The sequence below is a fragment of the Pithys albifrons genome, chromosome 8 (assembly GCF_047495875.1).
Source record: "Pithys albifrons albifrons isolate INPA30051 chromosome 8, PitAlb_v1, whole genome shotgun sequence".
NCBI lineage: Eukaryota > Metazoa > Chordata > Aves > Passeriformes > Thamnophilidae > Pithys > Pithys albifrons.
Genome location: NC_092465.1, coordinates 18,965,949 through 18,985,741, shown reverse-complemented (window position 1 = coordinate 18,985,741; position 19,793 = coordinate 18,965,949). Strand labels below are relative to the sequence as shown.

The 19,793-nt window shown below is 39.5% G+C and overlaps 1 protein-coding gene across 7 annotated transcripts in view; it reads left to right on the top strand.

Annotated features, from left to right (window-relative positions):
* Window positions 1-2,141: 2,141 nt before the first annotated feature.
* The window catches only part of GRB14 (growth factor receptor bound protein 14), a 61,791-nt gene continuing 44,139 nt past the window's right edge, over window positions 2,142-19,793 (top strand). For 6 of the 7 annotated variants that reach the window (XR_011698365.1, XR_011698367.1, XR_011698366.1 and 3 more), the window contains exons 1-2: window positions 2,170-2,384; window positions 3,914-4,046. Coding sequence is in view for 4 of the 7 variants with exons in the window: in XM_071561688.1 (XP_071417789.1) it covers window positions 2,254-2,384; window positions 3,914-4,046 (264 nt within the window). In the remaining 3 variants the exon portion in view is untranslated. Of the gene's footprint in view, window positions 2,385-3,913; window positions 4,047-19,793 lie in introns of all 7 variants that reach the window. The other variant, XM_071561687.1, reaches the window with a different exon arrangement.

Sequence of the window (19,793 nt, the reverse complement as noted above, 5' to 3'; positions counted from 1 at the left end):
CTTACCAGGGATCTGCCAGCTTTTTAATATTAACTCTATTAATTGGTCAGAGATTACTGGGTTTGTACTTATTCAAACAAGGAGTTAAAAAAGGTTACACCTGAACAGATTCTAGGTCAAATGCTCTCAGATATCTTCAGCCAAGCTCAGAGGCCTTTTTTATTCTTAGAGTTGTTTGCAAAGAGAAACGGTAACTCAGGAGAACCTTTGATTTCACATTCTCACCTATGCAACTTCCAGTGCTACACTGGAACAATCACGTAGGTCCTTCTGTGCCTCAGTATTCCATTGACTCTATTTTCCTCAGTCAATGCTACTCCCACAGAAAACCCTGACAGCAGCAAGCATCAGGACAGGCTATGAGATACAGGGAAAAAAAAATTAAATATATTTGTTCCTTACTACATGCAAGTGAAATTATAATAGCATTACATTTTTATTGATCTTTCCTACAAAGGCATTGTTGCTATCATGACTAATTAGATTCTTAGCAAAGTTATTTGAAAAGATAGAAGTATTTAATTTATTTGCTATTATTTTTTCTAATTATGCTTTTTATTTGCCTGGCATTTAAAAATAATTAAATGATTAAGCCAAAGACACAAATATGTGCCATGTATGTCAGGTTGCAGCTATGTAACAAGTTGCACAGACTAGGTGAAAAGTCAAAACAGGTTTTCTTTTTGTGGCTGAACTTTTCAAATGCTGATGAGGATCAGCATACAATTGCCACCTGCAGGTTTTTACCTCTTCCCGAACTCAGTTTTCTACCTAGAGCACCTATACTAGTGGTCCTTCCGTCTATTCTTTTGAAGACAGTGAGTTTTAAAATTCTGTATTTATGCCTGCAAACCAATTCAGCAACCCCCCCCCCCCCACTGATCTAGTCTGTGCAGTTGTGTAAAAGGATAACTGTTCCTAAGCCATGAGCAAATCCAGTCAATTGTCTGACCCTGTAAAATTCCTGATATATTTGCCAGACTCTGTATGTAAGAACTGTTAATCAACTCAGACTTATACTTCTGTTGTCAGCATAAGAGAATGAGCTGTTCAGGGGACAAGGAATCCTTCATTTCATTGACAATATATGTCCTGCAAAATCATCTGTGACTCAGCCAAAATGAAAACCGTGAGTATTGCTTCTATGACAGAAAAATCTTTCTCTGGAATTGAAATTTTCGCTTATGTGTGATGATTTCTTCAGTGGGTTCAGGAAAACAGCAAAGCATTTGCCTCAAATCATTCTGTGTTTTCACCAGTCTGACACCTCAGTTAGTGCCCCTGAGCATGCCAAGGACAGTCAGAAGGTCTCTACAAGCAGCTGTCCTTACCAGGGGCAGGGCTTTCATTTTTTGGTTATCAAATTGACTGACACAATTTTACCCACTTTGCTTGGTGCCATCAAACTGTTCTTCTTACAACAAGTATTTTGAAATAGGATAAATGCTGATAAGGATGGCCATGGAGCTGCCACCAAGGTTTTTCTGTACATAAAGCAGGGCAGGAACAGGGTGTTGTGGAGAAGACCTGGGCAAGAGGGAAAACCTTTTCACTGTCTACTGTCCTCTGAGCTCTGGCCATGGGTCCTGGGCCCCGGGCCCGGCTGGGAGCCCAACCTGCCGACGAGTCGCTTTTCTGGCATAAGGCAGCGCGGCGGTCCCCTGGCCTCGGTCTTTCCTTATTTCTGGGGGCGCGCATCCCGTGCCCAGAGGGATAGGACAGCTTAGTTAATGATTTGTCAGGCGTCGAGCCGATTGCCAGGCCCCTCCGGTGGTGTGCGGCTGGAGCCGCAGCGCAGCCCAGGCCAGGAGGTCGCGGATCGGACCGAGGGCAGCTCCAGCTGCGGGACCCCCGCTCGGGGCAGGGCACGGAGGGGCACTCGTGGCCCTCGGCGGCCCCGGCCCCGGCCCCGCAGGGTCGCACCGCGGCCTCGGGTCCCGTGGCCGCGCACCTGCCGGGCCCGCCTGGCTGCGCCGCCGGGCCTGGGGGGCGGCCGAAGGGCACGGCTCGGCCCCCGCCCGCCCCGCGCTGCCTCCCCGTCGCAGCGCGGAGCCGGCGGCCGCCCGCCCCCGCCGCCGCCCGCGCACGTGTGCCGGGAAGGCGCTCGGTGCCGCCCGGGCGGCGCTTCCCCCCCGCTCCCCGTCGCCTCCCCCTCCTCCGCAGCGGGAGCGAGAGCAGCCTCCGCCCGGCGCGCCCGGCAGCGCCGGGGCCGCTTGCGGGCCGTGCCGCCCCGCCAGGACGTCGCCGCCGCCGATGGCCGCCCCGCTGCCCGGAGCGCCCGGCGGAGGGCGGGCAGCGGAGCCCGCTGGCGGCGGCCCCCGTGGCTGCCCCCGCCCGCCCTCTCGGCCCCCCGGGGGCGACCCGCCGCCCTCGCCCCCCGACAGGTAAGGCCGGAGCCCGGGCGGGCGCAGCAGTCCTGCCGCTCCCTCGAGGGTCGCCCGGCGCCGTCGGGGGCGGGCAGCGGGGCCGGGGGAGCCGCGGCTCGGGGAGGGGGCGAAGCGCAGGAGGGGGCGGCCTTACCCGGGACCGGCCCGCGCCTCCCTGGAGCTCAAAAGTTGTTCCCCGGCCCTGCAGACACTTTCCTCCGCTGCGGATGCGTGTGTGTCCCACCTCCCAACCTTTTTTATTTTTTTGAGGTTTCCCAGTTTGAGGTGAAAGGAGCCGGCAGTGCCGAGCCTGCCTTGTCAGGCTGAGCCAGCCGCGACTTCATCCTTGTAGTGTCTTTCTCAGAATGCTCGTGAGATAAACCGCTTCACCGTGAGCGATGCCGCTGCAATTGCTGCCAGCGGTGTGCCCCCCGATTGTTACCTCTCCGGCTGCGCTTAAAGGCATTGGTCTCTATTCTTAGTAAAGTAAGCTGGGGGCTAGGGTTTTTCATGAAGCCTCGTACGAGTTTGGTAGGCTGAAGTTTACAAATTCTTAAAACACTGCATATGGGATTTTTTTCTCCTTCTAAAGCTAAATACCACTTTGAAAGCCTCTTCATTCTGTATCATTACCTTGCTCTGATAGTTCTCCATGCCTTCGACCAATTAGTATGTGAAATCTAGAATGATAGTAAAGAAGGTAATAAAGTAAAATATTAAGCTTGGAACCATCAACTCCCACATGTTGGCAGATGCAAATCCTTCAAGTGCTTTGGGTGCTGCTCTCCAAATGAAATCAAGTAGACAAAGTGCTGTTCAATATTTTATGTGAGAAAACGGTGCACTGTAGACAGTAATCTAAACAGCCACATTATTAATGTGATACTCTAAACCAGCACATAACTGAGCTCTTCAGCAAGTTCACTAGTGATTATCCTCACTTCTCTTGCAAAAGCTGCTTGGTGATACTTCTGACAGAATCATATTTAAGTAACCAGCAATAACTGAGACATTTACTTTATGATGGAGCCATGGAGATTCAAATACAAAACTAACTGAAACCAGAAACTCATTTTTTCTTGTGAGTCACCTTGACACCTGATTCTGGTGAAATAAAGTTTCCATTTGTTTAAAATACTGTTGTGATGTACTTGGGAAGTTTCACTGAGAAGTTACATGTTTCCACTGTTGTAATATGTGTACACAGGGATTGGCATAAACACAGGAACAACAAAATATTTACTAATGTCCTTAGAAGCCAATATAAATATATCTGTGCTCTTACTCTGCAAAGATTTACGCATATTCAAACAACTTTATATTCAGAGCTGAATACTTGGATTGCTTTCAAATAGTGTTAGGCACTGTATGTTAATATATTCAGCCTACTGATTAAATAAAATAACTGCACAAAAAAGTCTAATTGCTGCAACCAGGAAGTATTGTGGTATTAGTGCATTAGTATTTCATGTATCATGGTTGGATATTGCAATCTTAACAGCAGTTGTTACAGTTATCGCTTGATATTATGTATTCTGTTGAAATAGGAGAAAAAAGAAAGATGACAGTATTTTGGAGATCCCATCAATTCCAAATCCTTTTCCTGAGCTATGTTGCTCGCCGTTTGCATCAGTTTTGTCAGCCAGTCTGTTGCCCAAGGCAACTTCAAGAAAAAAGCAGGTAAGATGTATAAATTATTATTTGACAATTTCTAAATTGGTTTAATGAAAGCTTGAAGAAAAGCCTGGTTACCTATTATTTTCTAATAGAGGTGTTCCATATTTCTGTTAATTTAGTAACATTTTCTCTGTAGGTCATTGATGATTGTAGAAAATGAGGTTTTGGAATCTGTGACTTCAGACATGACTGTTCTTTCACACAGCCTATGTATGACTCTGCAAATTTTTTGGTTTAAGTGGAACCAGGGGCAGGCAGGCAGTACTTTATGTCCTTAAATGAGAAGTTAATTTCTTTATTCCCATCGTTCCCACCTCCAGTTACTGTCGTCAGTGTTGTAGAACAGAGGATTTTAGCAGTCACTGATCAGCTTGTCTGAAGGTCTAATTTTGCTTGGATAATGGAATGAAACATAAATTGATGGGGAAGGAGCAAATGCTGTGTACCTGGCCATATTTTGTATGCACTTGTGTTTATCTGTGTGTGTCTGATGTTGCTGTATTTCCATAAATACCTTCAACTGAATGCCAAGGGAAGATCTGAGTGGGTAGACAGACCTCACAGTGCTCTGGCAATAGTGTTTACACACAGTGTATTTGTTATCCTGAACAGGAGTAGTGGAGGAACTGTTTCCAGTTAATGGAGGTTACTGGTGTTGAAGATCTGTTTCACTCTTTGAAAGCTTACTTGTCTCACTTCTCTTTTCTCTCCTTGATATTGGAAAGAGTTCTGACAAGGAACATCTGTGGGATTAAGAGTACTGCCTCCTTCACCTTCTCTTTTTTTGGTGGTCTGCAGGATCCCTGTCTTAACAGTTTTACGAGATGATATTGGAGGTGTAAGAACTTAAACTGCTGCTGGTTATTCAGTTTTTAGATTTGCATGAAGAAATTGTTTGGAAGTTGAAGTTTCTTGTAGTTGTAGTTGTATTTGTCAACTTTTCTGAAGCTGACCAGTCATAGCTGTTTCTGTGCATCTGCCAGAGAACTTCACTAGCAAAGTTGTAGCACCTTAAGAAGGAGCCTTCTCCCCCCTGCTCCAGCGAAAAACATACATGTGTCTGGGAAACTGCACTGATTCTATCTTGCCTTATTTTGCATAGTCTCTAAAAATAGCTATGGTGTCTTTCTGGACTACTTTTATTGCTTTTAGTTCTTTTTCTACCACAGAAGTACTAATTTGAAGCATTTATGGTCAGTGTGTATCTGATATGCTGCTAATGCATGGGGGTAAAATTGTGCTAGCTTTGTGCTTGGGCAAGGTGGAAGCCTTAACTGTCTCTGTAGAGGCAGGAAAAACACTGAATTGGTAACATTATCGTTCAGAACAAAAGGACTTAAAGTCACATTTAAAAAAAATAGTTTAAATTAGTCATGTTGCAGGCTTAAATTACAGTCATTGTGGTAATCTTTGTACTTGCAGCTGAAAAGTAGATTTTCTAAGCATGATTTAATACACAAAGATCAACTATCTGCTTTTGTGGCCAGTCATGTTTAACATTACTGACTGGCTTGATCAGTTAAGCCAGTTAAGTGTTAGCTTCAGTCTCTCGGAAGCTGAAGTTTGTATCTTCACTGACTCTACTGCTTCTTGATAAAGGTTCTTGTTATACTTTTCGTGATGATTTCTGCTCACAGTCCTTCCATTTCTCCTGGATTTCCATTTAGGAATAATGTAGTAGACTCTCTGGTTAATGCAGGATCAAGAACAACTGATTTCCTGCAGAAGTGAGCTAATGTAATGCTGGTGTCTGTGGAGGGCACGACCCATTTTTCAGGTACCAGAAAAATGGAGGGAAGTTTTTGTGTTATTTTTCTGGAAGCATTTTAACAAGACCATGGTTTCTGTCAAAAAGTCTTTCACCTAAGTGTCTGTTTATGGCCACTGCAGGAGAAACCGTACTAGGCTAAGTAGACCATTTGTCAGACTCAGCATGACTGTTCTTATGTTCTTCATCTAAAGTTATTAAAGGTTAAGGCCAAATGGCAACTGTTGAATTAATCTTTGAAATTCAGGTTGAAGTCTTTTAATAGGTTAATGAAATTACTCAGGTTTAAAAAGGGAAATGGGTGTGTGAAGAGAAGTGAACTGGCTGTGACTTTGCCTTCCACAAGTGGCTGTGGAGACTGTACTAGGAAATGTTTCCACCCTGTGTTCTTATTTTGTCAACTTTGTAGCAGCTCTGTGTGCAAACACATAACCCATATACAAAAATTTCATAGACTGTAGCCTTCAAGGTCATGAATATGACTGTTACTGTTTGATAGTTTCCCAACTCTTAAGAGAAACCAGCTACTCTTAAGCACTTTTTTTGTGTGTATAGTGTTGACAGCTGCCAGAATTTTTTCTGTTGCCTCTCTGATGATCTACATATGTTTTCAGTAATTCTTCTTTTAGATTGCTTGCTTTTTATTTTGTTTCTTTTTCTGCTGTTCTTTTGATTTCAAGCATAGGAAAGAAAAATTGCAGAGTGAATTTCTACTTTTGTCTTGTAGGTAACTATCACCAAAATGGGTGTTTCTAAAAGAAAAGAAAAAAAATCTTCTTCTGTTTTGCTTTTCTTTCCAGAAAGGATTTTCTGCTTCTAAGGAAGAAAGAAGTTGTCATGAATATCTACTCTCTTATTCATAGCACCTGCGACATCTAAAATCTTTCTACTTCAAAACAGACTATTAACATTATTTTGAATTCTTGTTTTTCTAAGCTGAAATTCTTACTATCTTCTGATGATATTTTATCATAAGCCTCTCAAAACACTGAACGTGCTGCTTGAACAGCATGTTTGTGGGGTTGAGTCACTGAAAATAAATTTATAAATGCAAATTGATAAAAGTCATGTAGCAGAATAGTGAGTTGCCTCTGTGCTTGGGAAGTAGGATGTGTGTGTCTCTGAGCAGTTTTTGGTCTGCCTCATCAACACAGCTGTCCATCTCTTCCCACCAGATGCAGCTTGGGAGAGTATTACATGTTACAATCATAGAATTGTGGAATCATTAAGGTTTGAAAATACCTCCAAGATCCTAGACTCCAGCCTTTGACTGCCACACCCAACTAAACCACAACACTAAAGTGCCACTTCTAGCTGCTTCTTGAACAATGCCAGGGGTGGTGACTCCACCACCTTCCAGGGCAGCCTGTTGCAGTGCTTAACCACCTTTTCACTGAAGAAGTTTGGAAAAGCTGGTAGCCCATGGTTGAGACAGGTGCACTCTTCACTGGGTTAAGAACTGGCTGGATGTCCAGGCCCAGAGAATGGTGGTAAATAGTGCTGAATCCAAGTGGCATCTGGTAACTAGTAATGTCACCCAGGGATCAGTGTTGGGCCCAGTCCTGTTTAATATTTTTTTTGATGATCTGGATGAGGGGATTGAGTCTGCGATTAGCACATTCATGGATGACACCAAGTTGGATTGAAGTGTTGGCCTCATGGAGGGTGGGAAGACCCCTGGACCTGGACAGGCTGGATTTCTGGCCTGAGACCAACAGCAGGAGGTTCAACATGACCAAGTGCCAGGACCTACACTTTGAGGTCATGCAGTGCTATGGGCTGGGGGCAGAGTGGCTGGTAAGTGGCCCAGTGGAAAAGGAGCCAGAGGTGCTGGTTGACAGCAGCTGAGCATGAGCCAATGTGTGCCCAGGTGGCCAAGAAGGCCAGTGGTATCCTGGTTTGTAACAGGAATAGTGTAGCCATCAGGACTGGGGAAGTGATTAGCCCTCTGTACTGGGCATTTGTGAGGTCACACCTCCAGTATGGTGTTCAGTTGTGGGCCCCTCACTTTAAAAAGGATGTGGAGATACTGAAGTGTGTCCAGTGAAAGGGCAAGAAGGCTCGTGAAAGGTCTAGGAATCATGTCTTATGAGGAATGGCTGAGGGAGCTGGGTTTGTTTGGTCTAGGGAAGAGGAGGCTCGGGAGGGTCCTCAGGAAAGGAGACTGTAATAAGGGTGAGGGTCAGTCTCTTTTACCTGCCTATAGTAAGAGGACCAGAGGAAATGGCCTTAAGATGAGACAGGGGAGATTCAGATTAGATATTAGAAAAAAACTTTTTCACTGTTAGGGTGGTCAGGCACTGGAATAGGTTGCCCAAGGAGGTGGTGGAGTCACCATCCCTGAAGATGTTTAATATGCATCTCCATCTGGATCTGGGTGATATGGTTTGGTGGTTTGGGGTTACTGGGGCAGTGCTGGGTTGATGGTAGGTCTTGATCTCTTCCAACTTTGATACTTCTATAATTCTATGAATCACATTTACATAAACTGAATTTTATATTTCAGGGTGGAAGACTTTTATCTGAACAGATCAAAAAACCCAACTTTCCCCTCACATCCAACACAGCATGGTCAGCTTGGTGGGTGGTGGGAAATGTTGCTTTCCTCTGAGGAATCAAGTGTTTGCTGTTATTAGGTAGAGTTTGTGAACTTGTATGAAAAATCTAATAGTGTCTCGGAGCCTGTGTTCTCTAAGAAGTGGCAAGGAACTAAAAATATAAAACACTTTGTACTTTTGTCTCTAATTGTGATCAAAATAGATAATAGCAGGGAAAAATATTAACTGTAAGAAAACTTGTTCTGTGCTTTAGTATACTTTGGTTCTCTTTAGTTGAATGAACTAGGAAAAGGTTACTGTAGTTTTATGAAAGCTTAGTTTTTAAGGCTTTCTGAAAACAAAACCTGAATCATTTGCATTGCAGTGACAGTTCTTGTCCTGTTCAAGGATGAGCCAAAAAGTATTTCACGACAAAAGTAGTTCAAGGTAATTAGTGCCTTGTTTCTTTAAATTAAATTAGAAGTGCAAAAATAAAACTCAAGTAAATCTCAAGGTGAAGAACACTCAAATCTTTGGAATTTTTCCTTGCCACCTTTGTCTTTTCTGATGTTCGTGTGGAATGCAAATATGCTCCCACAATGTTCTTTCCAGGAAATCAGTTGTATAGAGACACGTGATTGTAGTGGAATGTTACTTTGCCTTTTGTAGTAATCAAGATTTTCATGTAAAGTTCTTTGACAAAGAAGAGGTAAAAGGGACTTTATGTCAAAGAGAAGATGTTTCTTTGAATGTGTGCTATTCTAAGTGTATGAATAATATTGAGCATTGATTTTGTAATTGGAATACCATTATTTTTTTTTTACTGCTAAAGTTCAGGGTCTTCTAATGTACCTGCTTGAAGCTTCATTCTTCAAAACTCCATACAAAATTCTATCAGCAGGCAAAGATGGCTAAGCCTTTGGTACTTAGACTTTTTCATGATGGATATTTGGCTGATATATCTGTTTTCTCTTGACTTTTAAAGAATGCAAAAATACGAGGAGTTTTTATTGAAATTTCCAAGCAGTTTCCAAGGGCTGGGATATATTTTCCATCAAAAGATGCATTTCCTAAATTTACTCTGTAATTCCAGTCTCTCTGTTTCTTAACAAGTTACCTTCGAAGTTGGAGAGCATTGCACAAATATCCTCCTTTATGAGTTCTCAAGTAGTTTTTCTTCCCAGCCTCTAAACATACATCAGTTTTTCCCATGTCTTCCCCTTAAATTACACAAAAAAGCATTTGAAAGTTGGAAGAGAAGGGAAAAAAAATCATTCCAACCAGTTTAAAGATTAACAGCAAAAATATTCTCTACAGAACTGACTTAAAGAGCTCAAGGTTTTTATGTGAAATCTCTAATATAAGGATTGCAGACAGGATTCTGTTGGACTCCTTTTTGTGGTGTCTCAGCTGGTAGTCTGCAGCAGTTTCTGTGTTCTGTTCTTCATTTATGTGGTTGTACCTGCCCACCCAGGAAAGATTTATTGATATTACTTAGATTAAAATTATTTAGAGCCCTATTAAAAGTTGTTATTTTAATGCACATACCTTTGTAATTTGACCAATTATTTTAACACTGTGACAGAAAGTCACTTGTCTATATAGGTAAACATCAGAAGTCAAGACTGAACCATTTCTCATTTAGCAATCAGGAACATCATCTGGGTTATACTGGATGTGCCTTAGCACAAGCTGTCTGGGGAACAGCAGCCTGGGGAAACTTCAAAATAATAATTTGATTTTTTCCTTTTTTTTTATTTTTTCCTTTTTTTTTTTATTTATCATCTCTACATCAGTTCATTCATTAGTGTATCTTTCTTGTAGAGATGAGAAATTATTTGCTTTCTGTCAAACTTCATATCAACGCTCAATGTTTTCACATATTAACCTTGTACTTTGTTACTGTCCAAAAAGAACCCAAGCAAAGACTGTAAACATTCTAACTTCACAAAAATGGCATGTCTTCTTTTTTTACCTTTCGTTTCTCATGAGCAAGAAAACAAGGTCACTCTAACTTTGTGGTTACTAAGATATTGCCTCTGCAAGCTTGTTTAATTTGCTTACATCAGGAAAATGTTAGGCTTAAATTTTTGCAATTTGTACTTATATAAAATTAAAAAATCTCTAGTACTGTCAAAGATTCTGGTAGACATTTTGCCAGTGTTTGTCAGATTGGAATGATTTTAATGATTGTTTTGGGCTTCATCAACCTCAAAATCAAAACTGAAGTTTCCTATCTTTTTCTGTTAGGACTGTTTTCTCAGTACAAGAAACCTTCTCTTCTGTGTCATTTGGGAAGTTTAGAAAACCTTCTCTGTAAATCTGGAAGCCTTGGGTTTCCAGAAGTGAGTTGTTAATATTCATCTCTTGAATTTTGAGTTGACCACCTAGTATTTTTATTGTGATGTCTCTAAACTACTATGTAACTAGAAGGTGGTATTTTGCCAGCTCAACCCAAGACACCAGGGCAGCTGGTGATGAAAGCAGTGTTGATGTCTTTGACTTTACCATTAAAGCCACGTGAAACTGCAGGGAACTTCTCTAATGCTGCTGAGTCACTTTTGATAACTCAGTTTTTTTGAATTTGACATTAAAAGACTAAATTCTCATGAATGTAGCTTGAATTGTCCTAATTTTCAGAAGGGAATAGATATTAACACTGTTCTCACTCATAGTTGTTCCCAGGGATGGGTGCTTTTATTTAGGGTTAGACTGGAGAACTGAGAAGTTCAGGTCATTTTGTAGGAACTCCGTACCTGTCATAGACAGATCTAATTAAATAAATATTTTATGGACAGATCTTTTTTGAGGTGGCTTCTCATTGGTGGCATTGTCAGTAAGTGGTCCTGTGGTAAGGGAGGGATGCAAGAGGTCAGTATTGTAACAACACAACACTACTGACATCTTCCTTTAACAGCCCGTTATCTGAAAGGTCTTTTGATCAGAATAGATACACTTTCTCCTCTGCCTTCCTGCAACACACAGTCTAGATTAATCAGAATAGTGTTTAGTAACATGTATAAAATGAGACCAAGCTTTAAGTGTGTGATTTTTAATCCCCCCCCCCCCCCCCCCCTTTTTTTTTGGTCTTATAAAATCTCTGTAGTCCTGTTCTGGTCTACTTTTGTCATCTCATTGCCCAGTATTATAAACACCTGATTTTTATCAGGTACTGCTATTTTTATAACAAACAGTTTTATAGTTTTGTACAGTTGAATGAGAGAGGGTAAATGACCTTAAATGGTTTGGAAGAGCAGACAACTTTGATGTTTCTTACTGGAGGTTTGCAACCCCTTTTGAATTTATAGCTGTGCAAAAGTAGGAGAAGATACCAAGTTAACCATATATTTTACAGTACTTAAACTCATGTAAGATGATAGTATATTAATGATTTTATCATCGTGAGACTCGGTTATCCTAGTGTTGGGGCATTAACTGAAGAATGGAGCTCAAACTCAGATCAATTTTTGTTAGGAGTTTTGGTACAGTTTTTAGGATATCCTTGGATTGCTGCATTTCTGATGTTCTGAGAGTTATTATCTATTCAAATAAGAACGTAGAGCTATAAGAAATATTCCCTTCCTATTTCCATGCATAACTGTTGCCACAAAAAGTATAATTTGGATTTTACAGAAACAAAACATACCTCCATATAAACATCACCTGTTTATATTATTAAACCTGGTTAATTTTCACCAGGTGGAATTAACTTGATCATGCATGTAGAATAGTATTGAATATTTGTGATTTCTTTTTACATGTGTATTTTCTTGTATTGATTTACAGTAGATAACGGAGGACTTGTTCTTTCATATGATAATACCAGAGCCAGTAGTACAGTATTGTTGTTTCCCCACAATTTTTGCTTCATGATCTTTTTAACTCTTTTTAGTGATAATCTCTAAGCTGTGCCAGTGTAATTAAGAGGTCAAGATAGAGTTGTAATGTAAACTGGACCAAGTGGATATATCATTGTTAGGGCAGAAAAAAGACTCATATTTTAAGGTGCCTGCTTATATGATGCTTTACTCTCCTTTGTTTCTTTTTCTCTTTTGTAAAAAAAGTATATTAACTGACAGTAAAGCTTAGATCTCTTGCCTTTCTTACCACAGTGTGTAGTAGAGGACAACTGATACCTCTGTCTTACCATCTGCAGATCTTCAGAACAGTAGTTTTCAGTTTGGTGCTTGTGTATCAGGAGCCATGATGGCCAGGCAGTGGAAGGGCATCCTGTTACAGACAATTGATGTTGATCCTTTTTGTGTGTGAGCAGAGGCAGGAACTGGCACAGGTTCCAGCTGGGGATTTCAGGGCTCAGTTTCCAAACTTTTCTAGCCGTTGATTCTTCCTGTTAACAAGATGGCATGTATCTCTAGCAAGTGGTGAAATTCTGCAGTGATAAGTGAGAGATAACAGTTGCCCAATGGCCATACTCTCCTTGTGTGTCTTCAACATATCTAAAGCTGCTACTTTTGAGGGCATTCACACCATTATGGCTGCCTTTAATGTGTGAATAAAGGGAACCCTTCAAGACAGTTTAACGTCTCTCATGTCAGAGTCCTGATGAGAGTCGCCTCAATGGGAAGGTTTAAAAACATGCTAATCAGGACAAAGAAAATTTTTCAAGCAGGGCAGTTGTGGGAAGAGGAATTAAGAGGGAGAAGAAATTAGACCTATGCTCTAGTAACAACATGAACTTTCTCCTGTTTCAGCCACAGAACATTCATTTGCAGTTAATCAGCTCATATTTTAGCCCAATAGTGTATATGATATTTAATGCATAAGTCTCAAGAGAGAAATATATATCGGTTATCGTAGAGGTGTGCTGGTGCTTCTAATTAGGGTACTGATGAGTTATTCTTGCCTCTTTCTGGTATACACGCATATAATGCATACTGGAATGCCCATCTTTTTGCTTCTTAACTTGATATGATATCCACAGGAGAAAAAGATACACTAGATTGCCTTGTGATCAGAATGGGATTTTTCATTTACTGAATTCTTAGGCTATAAATAGCCTTTTTATTTTAGTTATGATAACTCCTGTTACTGATTACATTAAGACTTGGCATTTATGAACAGCTGCAAGCTCTGGATAATGGCACAGAAATGGTATTAGCTATTGAGAAACAGGCTAGAAGTTTGCAAGAATTTATCCTCCTAACCACTAGAATTTACTGCTATGTAGAGAGAGGGAAGCCCATGCTATGCAAGGGTTTTCTTATATAACTCAGCTGAAAGAAATTAATCTGTGTGCTTTTTTATTGGCCTTGAACCTATTGATTGCAAAAATAGGCAGCTGAAAAGCTTTGCAAGGAGCACATATAACAATGTTTAAAAATCCTACAAGTTTGTGAGGAGAACTGGTAAGGATAAAAACTCCATTCTGTTCTTTGATCTGCACAATTTAGAGCTGCTTTAAAGAGCAATATTCAGATTTTTGCCATTGTTCTTGCAATGCAAACCCTTCCACTTTGTTAAGCAGACAGGAACTGCCCAATTTCTGCCTAACAAAATAATTTCTCATTGGGGCTAAAGGAAAAATGCCCATATTCTGATTTTCATACTTTAACTTTGTTCCTATACTGTATTTTAGCACATATTATTTATATCTATTTGTTCACATTAAGTTATATTTTAAAGTGATTCTCTTCTTTTAAAATTTCTCAAAGTACTGGGTCATGGGAGCAGCTGAAGTATGAAGTCATCATGATTGGCTGTTATTTTTATTCTGGGATGGAGACTTCCCAAATCTTGAGAGAGTTTATTAAAGAAACTACTCATCTCTTCAGGCCCAAAGGAAAGGAATTTGTAGGATAACTGCAAGGAAGCAGTGTGTAAGTTAGTGTAGAGGGAAGGACTGAGTAGGTCTAGGCTTTTTCTATAGAGTTAGTGTGGAGAATTAATGAAAAACTACTCTCACTCTTTGTATTTGGGGCTTATACATTTGTACAAATGTTGTTTGAATCTCTTAGTATTTTCCTATACTATTCCAGCAGCATTACAGTTTTGAAGTAGGGATTATACTTCCCTAAGTATGAAAATCATGACCTGGAAAAGCTTTCATAAACACTCGTCTAAATTAGGTACAAGAGAATACCTGCTGATGTGACTCCACGATAGAAGATGCATCATTACCAACTTAGTCCAGGTGGTCAAAATGTGCAGTGAGGAAAGGACATGGTTTGTGGAGCTCTTCTACTTGCCTGCGTGCTGTTTCTTGATTTCTGTGTGACAGAAATACTAACATGAGAAAGGCTTTTCTTTCTCAAATGAAAGTAGCTCCTTCAGAAGGCAAACATATGGAGACAGTAAAACTGGAGTCAGTGATTCAGCTGTGGCACTCATAATCTTTTTAATGTGTCTTTGTCCCTTTTCTTTATATAACCTGTGTTTCTCTTTGCTTTAGTTTTATAGGTGTCATTAAGCACATTTTCCTGTGAAAAAACTGGCTCCTGATAAATTATTTTCTAATGCAACCAGCATGTGATCTTGCTGTCAGGAAATACAGTCACTGAGAATTTTTATCCAAGAATCTTTTTATGTTTAAGGGTCAGTTTGACTCAGTTATATCCTTAGCTATAGCCAGGGGGAAGAAGGAAGCTGACATATGGGTTAGTAACTGAAAGATAGCGCTAAAATGGAGGAGTTCAGAGTCCATGTGGTACATGATTCTTGGCCAGCAAGACAGTGATCTGCCGAGAACTTAAAAATGACATATTTGCGGGTGGCTTTTCAGTGCAGTGTTTGAGATCTGGGGTTATCTTGCTTTGCCCTTAAACTGCTCCAGTATGGTGTGTTGTTTGTAATGCATGGCTCATCCATGCAAAGGCTAGAAGAGGAAGAGCTGAAGCTATCAATTGTGCTTGTTCTTTTTTTGTGGTGCATTAGTCTCTTAAAATAGAAGCATTTGATAATTGCATGAAGAGACAGAATAAGAGAGATCACAGTGGCTCAAACTTCTTTGTGAAGTTCCAAGGTACGTTATATCTACCTTGCTTTACAGGTAATACAGTCTGTGCAACTCTTATGTGCATATCTTGACCCTCTTAAGAGGATGTGCTGTATGTTCTCTTTGAAGACCAAGACCTTGCTACATTTCTTTGTGTAAGGGACTGTAGGAGTAGAAAGAAAACAACTAACTCATTCCCTTTGAAACCTTTCTTTTGTAGGGTGGCTTTAAAGAAACTGGTTATTTGTCAAGCATATGTAAATGTACCTATGTAAAAATACCCGGTATGTGTTTCTATGGTCACATATTAACTGACTCTTCTAGCAAAGAAACAAAGAGATTGTCTGTGCCAGGCAGCCAGGAGCACTCTCAAGGAAGTGTAGGTAGCACCATGAATAACTTACCTGACTTGATGTTGGTCTTGTAATAAACTTCTAATAAACATCTGCCTTAGCTTAAAGAAAACCCAAATAAAAAAAAAAAAAGCATAAAAGTTTTTATAAACCTTAATGGATTTATATTATCTAGATTTTTTTTTCATCCACAGAAGCAAAAGCTGAGTCTGATTTGCTCTTGTTACTTGTAAATGCCCACACTCCTGCATTATATCTGGCAGAGCTAGGAATAGATCAGCTCTTGTGACTCCATATTCAGTGCCTTAAGGACATCACTGACCTTCCTCTACTAGCAGGATATCTCTATTCCGTATGTTGTTATAAAATCCTTACTTGGAGCTACTAATTTACTGAAGGCATTTCAGTTCTTCCCCACTTCATTTAGTCTTGCTTTCTTAAGTGGCAAGAAGTAGAAGTGGTTTATATTTTGAAGTATCTAAAAAGTATCTGCACAATGTTTTCACAACTGTATCTGGTAGCTTAGAGACAAAAATAGGAGTGAAAAGCTGCATAAACATGGTCATTTTACAGAGCTCTGCAATCAAGTGAACTGGATCTGATTCCTTTCCTGTCCACCAGCACCAGCAAAATTCTTTGCAAACCTGCCATGGACAAGTCAGATCTTTTACCTGTAGAAAAAAAAAAAGTTACGTATGTTTCCCTGAAGGCATAATTGGCTTTCAAAGCCTTTCTGTGTCTCACATTTATCAGCAAAACTCCTCTTGACTTTCACATGGTGAAGTGATTCTGCAAGGTTTGTGCTTAGAAACTGAGATGTATTTTATTAAATTTATTTTATATAATGTGTGTTTGTGAAATTTGAGAAAAGAAACTATTCCTTAATGTTACTTTTACTACTCTTGGGTGCAACTGATGTTTACTTTCATTGGTATACATAAATTACTGTAGTATTTTATTTGAAATCTAATAATTATTTGAATATTGGATTTTTTTACCAAGTCAAATACAACACTTCAGTTTTTGCTTACTTTCTGAATAGATCTGGTCTGTTTATCTGATTGGAAAAGATAAAATACAGATAATTTCACTGAGGAAGATAAACCTTTGCTTCACCTTGCAGGCAAATAGGTCAATTTTATTCATAGAGCAAAAACCTGCACGTGCTTTCAAGAGCCCTCAGTACCCAGGGATAAGGAAAAATGGCTTGGGTTATTTTTGTTTCTTTCCCAATAAAGTCAGTAATGCAGTGCTCCAAGTTTTATAGTTACTATTTCCCAAACATTTTTTTTTCATAAGATCCAAGGAAAAAAGATTGTAGAGAGAGTTTTTTCTCCTGGTGCTGCAAACATATGCATGTTTGATATTCCTGTGAGTAAAATGCCTGCAGGTTCAGGCTCTTGTACCACAAGTTGTTTTTTAAATCTTGCAGCAAAATTTTGGAGCTGTATTATAGAAAAGAATCTAGAAAATTATAGAATTTTGAAACCATGTTCCCGTAGGAAATAAAAACTGTGTGCCTGAAAGGTAAAAACGTAATTGCAAACACTTGACATTTATCATAGCTATCTCTAGTATTAAAAGTTTTTAATTTCAAATGTTACAGAATTAACACTTTAAACTTGATCTCAGGAATACTTTTTCTTTTCTTGAAACAGTCTTTAGGATTTTGGCCTGGAGTTTTAGAGAGAAGAATAAAAGTAAATAAATACCTTAAACCTGGAAGATTAGTTGCTATGGATCTCTTGGTGCTATAGACTGAATGTAAAATGAGTCAGAGTTAAAACTGAACCTTTATTAATGAGACACAGAAATGGGTAGTATCTGCTGTATTTTAACTGGTTTCATATTTTTATTAAAAGCTCTTATTTTAAAGTTAGCTGAACAAGGATCAAATGTCTGTCTCCAAAGAAATTCTCTTTGTGACTTGGCATCAGTTTCTTATCAGTTGGGTTTTTTTTCCATCTTGTGTGTCTCAATCAAGGACAACAGGTTTTTAAAGTTTAGGAAAATATTTGTCTTTACTTCCTATTAGTTGACAGTATTTTATTACTGTTTGAGAGCTGCTGGTAAAATGCCAGTGCAATGCAGGTTTTAGTTTTTGGGAGGGAGCTGGTGGGTTTTTTTTCAGAACTTGCCTAAGCCCTACAGATTTCAGGATTTCAGGAAGGTCATTTAGCATGAAAACAGATGCTTTGAAACCATAGATTTTGAGGTATCTTGTTGGTGCCAGTGAGTTATGTGTTAATGTTTAGAAAGCTCTCAAAACAGAAAATTACATGCAACAAATTGTTTATTTTTATTTTGCTGATATATAGCTTCTTATTTTTTGGAGATGAAATTATTTTCTAGATATTTTGGGATTACTCCAGAGTGTGCTCATTTCCAATTACTGGGGGAAAAACACTATAAATACGATCTAGTGAAATTTAGTCTGGATTACTGTAATATTTACCAAGTCAGTTCTGAGTAGGGCATAGGCATCATATTGTGTGCTCAATAATATACTTGCAGTGACTGCCTGTGAACCTGCAGCAGCCTGCACATCTGATCCATTATTGTTTGACACGCTATGAATACTTAGTACAAATAATTTTTTTAGAATGTCTGTAATCTTCAGATATGGTGAACAATGTTTCTGATGAGAACTGCCTGTTCAAGAGTTACAAAAGAAATATCCAATATCACAGTTCTAACATCCGTTTAATAATTTGCTTTACAACAGGATTACTGCTTAGTCATGCTGCATGAAAGCAGAAAACTGTTTTTCTGCTATTAAGCACTTTATGAGACCTTTAAAAGAAGGTTATAGCTTGTCTTAGCACGTAAGCAATGCATACCCTTTTTGACAAGGAAAGAAACCCCCTGACTTCCTTAACCAAACCATGTTACTGTAAACAGACTTGTTATGCAGATGTTTGATACATAAAGTAATTATGTGAGTGGGGGTGATCAAAAACTTGAGTTCATGAAACAGTCCTCTCTCCCTTGTAACATTTTATGTGCCATGTTTTCAGGCCTTGGTTGCATTGCAAAGGTAAAAATTGCATTACTTAAAGTAAAAGGTGTGTTTTGCTTCTCCTTTGAATACAGCTAGTTAAGAATCAGAGAATTGAATTCCATGGATTCAATGCATGTGTTCTTCTGCTCTGCTACTTTGCTAAACCTTAAGATGAGGAGTGCTGAAGAATATTTTATTTGCTGGAAAAAGCCAGGAAAAAACCTTGAGACTCTAACCACTCAGTGTGAAGTGCTAGAATGCAGTCTTTAACGATTTGGTTTTGTTTTGACAGTGAAGACAAAGTTCTGAGTGATAGAAATGCATGTTGTTCTGCTTATTTTTATAGCCAGAGATAGTCAGCGTGGGCCTTTCGAAGGACAGAAGACAAGTTTTCAAGCTCTTTGGTTGGTTGATTTCTAGTTTGTCCTACCCCAGTGTCTTCTGTCATTGGCTTTGAGTAGGACTGAATTCACATAAATGGAGTGACATTCAGTAGAGCCTTAGTCTTTTCTTTGTGCTGACTTTCCAGTATTTAGGCTATGAGAAATTAGGCTTCAAGGAATATTGCTAACTACTTTGTTCTGCTTCACATTATCATCTGGATGAAGGTTGGGGAGGTCTGTGTAAAGCAGACATGAATTTGTCTTCCAGAAGAGTAACACTGCCTGCAGTTGTGCCAATAACTCTGCAGAAAAGGGTATGGCATTTAAATGTCTTGTAATCCTGACATTAGTATGAGTTGATAAGAATGTCTAAACATGGCTGTATTTACTTTTTTCACCTTTTAAAAATTTCATTTCTCTAGTGTAATAAGAATGTTCTTTTCTCATAAATGTCGATTTTTAAAAAAAATTTCTGTATGTGGAATATGTTTGCATAATATACATAGCATGTACATAATTGATTTTTTTTACTGCTGCTTTTTTCTCTGTTACTATGATTTTATACTTTGAACAAGAAATGATTTTTCTTACAAGTTAATGTAATTTTAAAATGTGAAGTGTCATAGTTGCTTTAAAGTATGCCTCTGTAGAATGCTGTGGTACTGTTCCCAATGGAGGATTGCTTGAGTCTGCTTCCACAGGTTTTGAATCAACCTTAAACATAACATACTTTTTCCTACCTTTTCTGGCTAACAC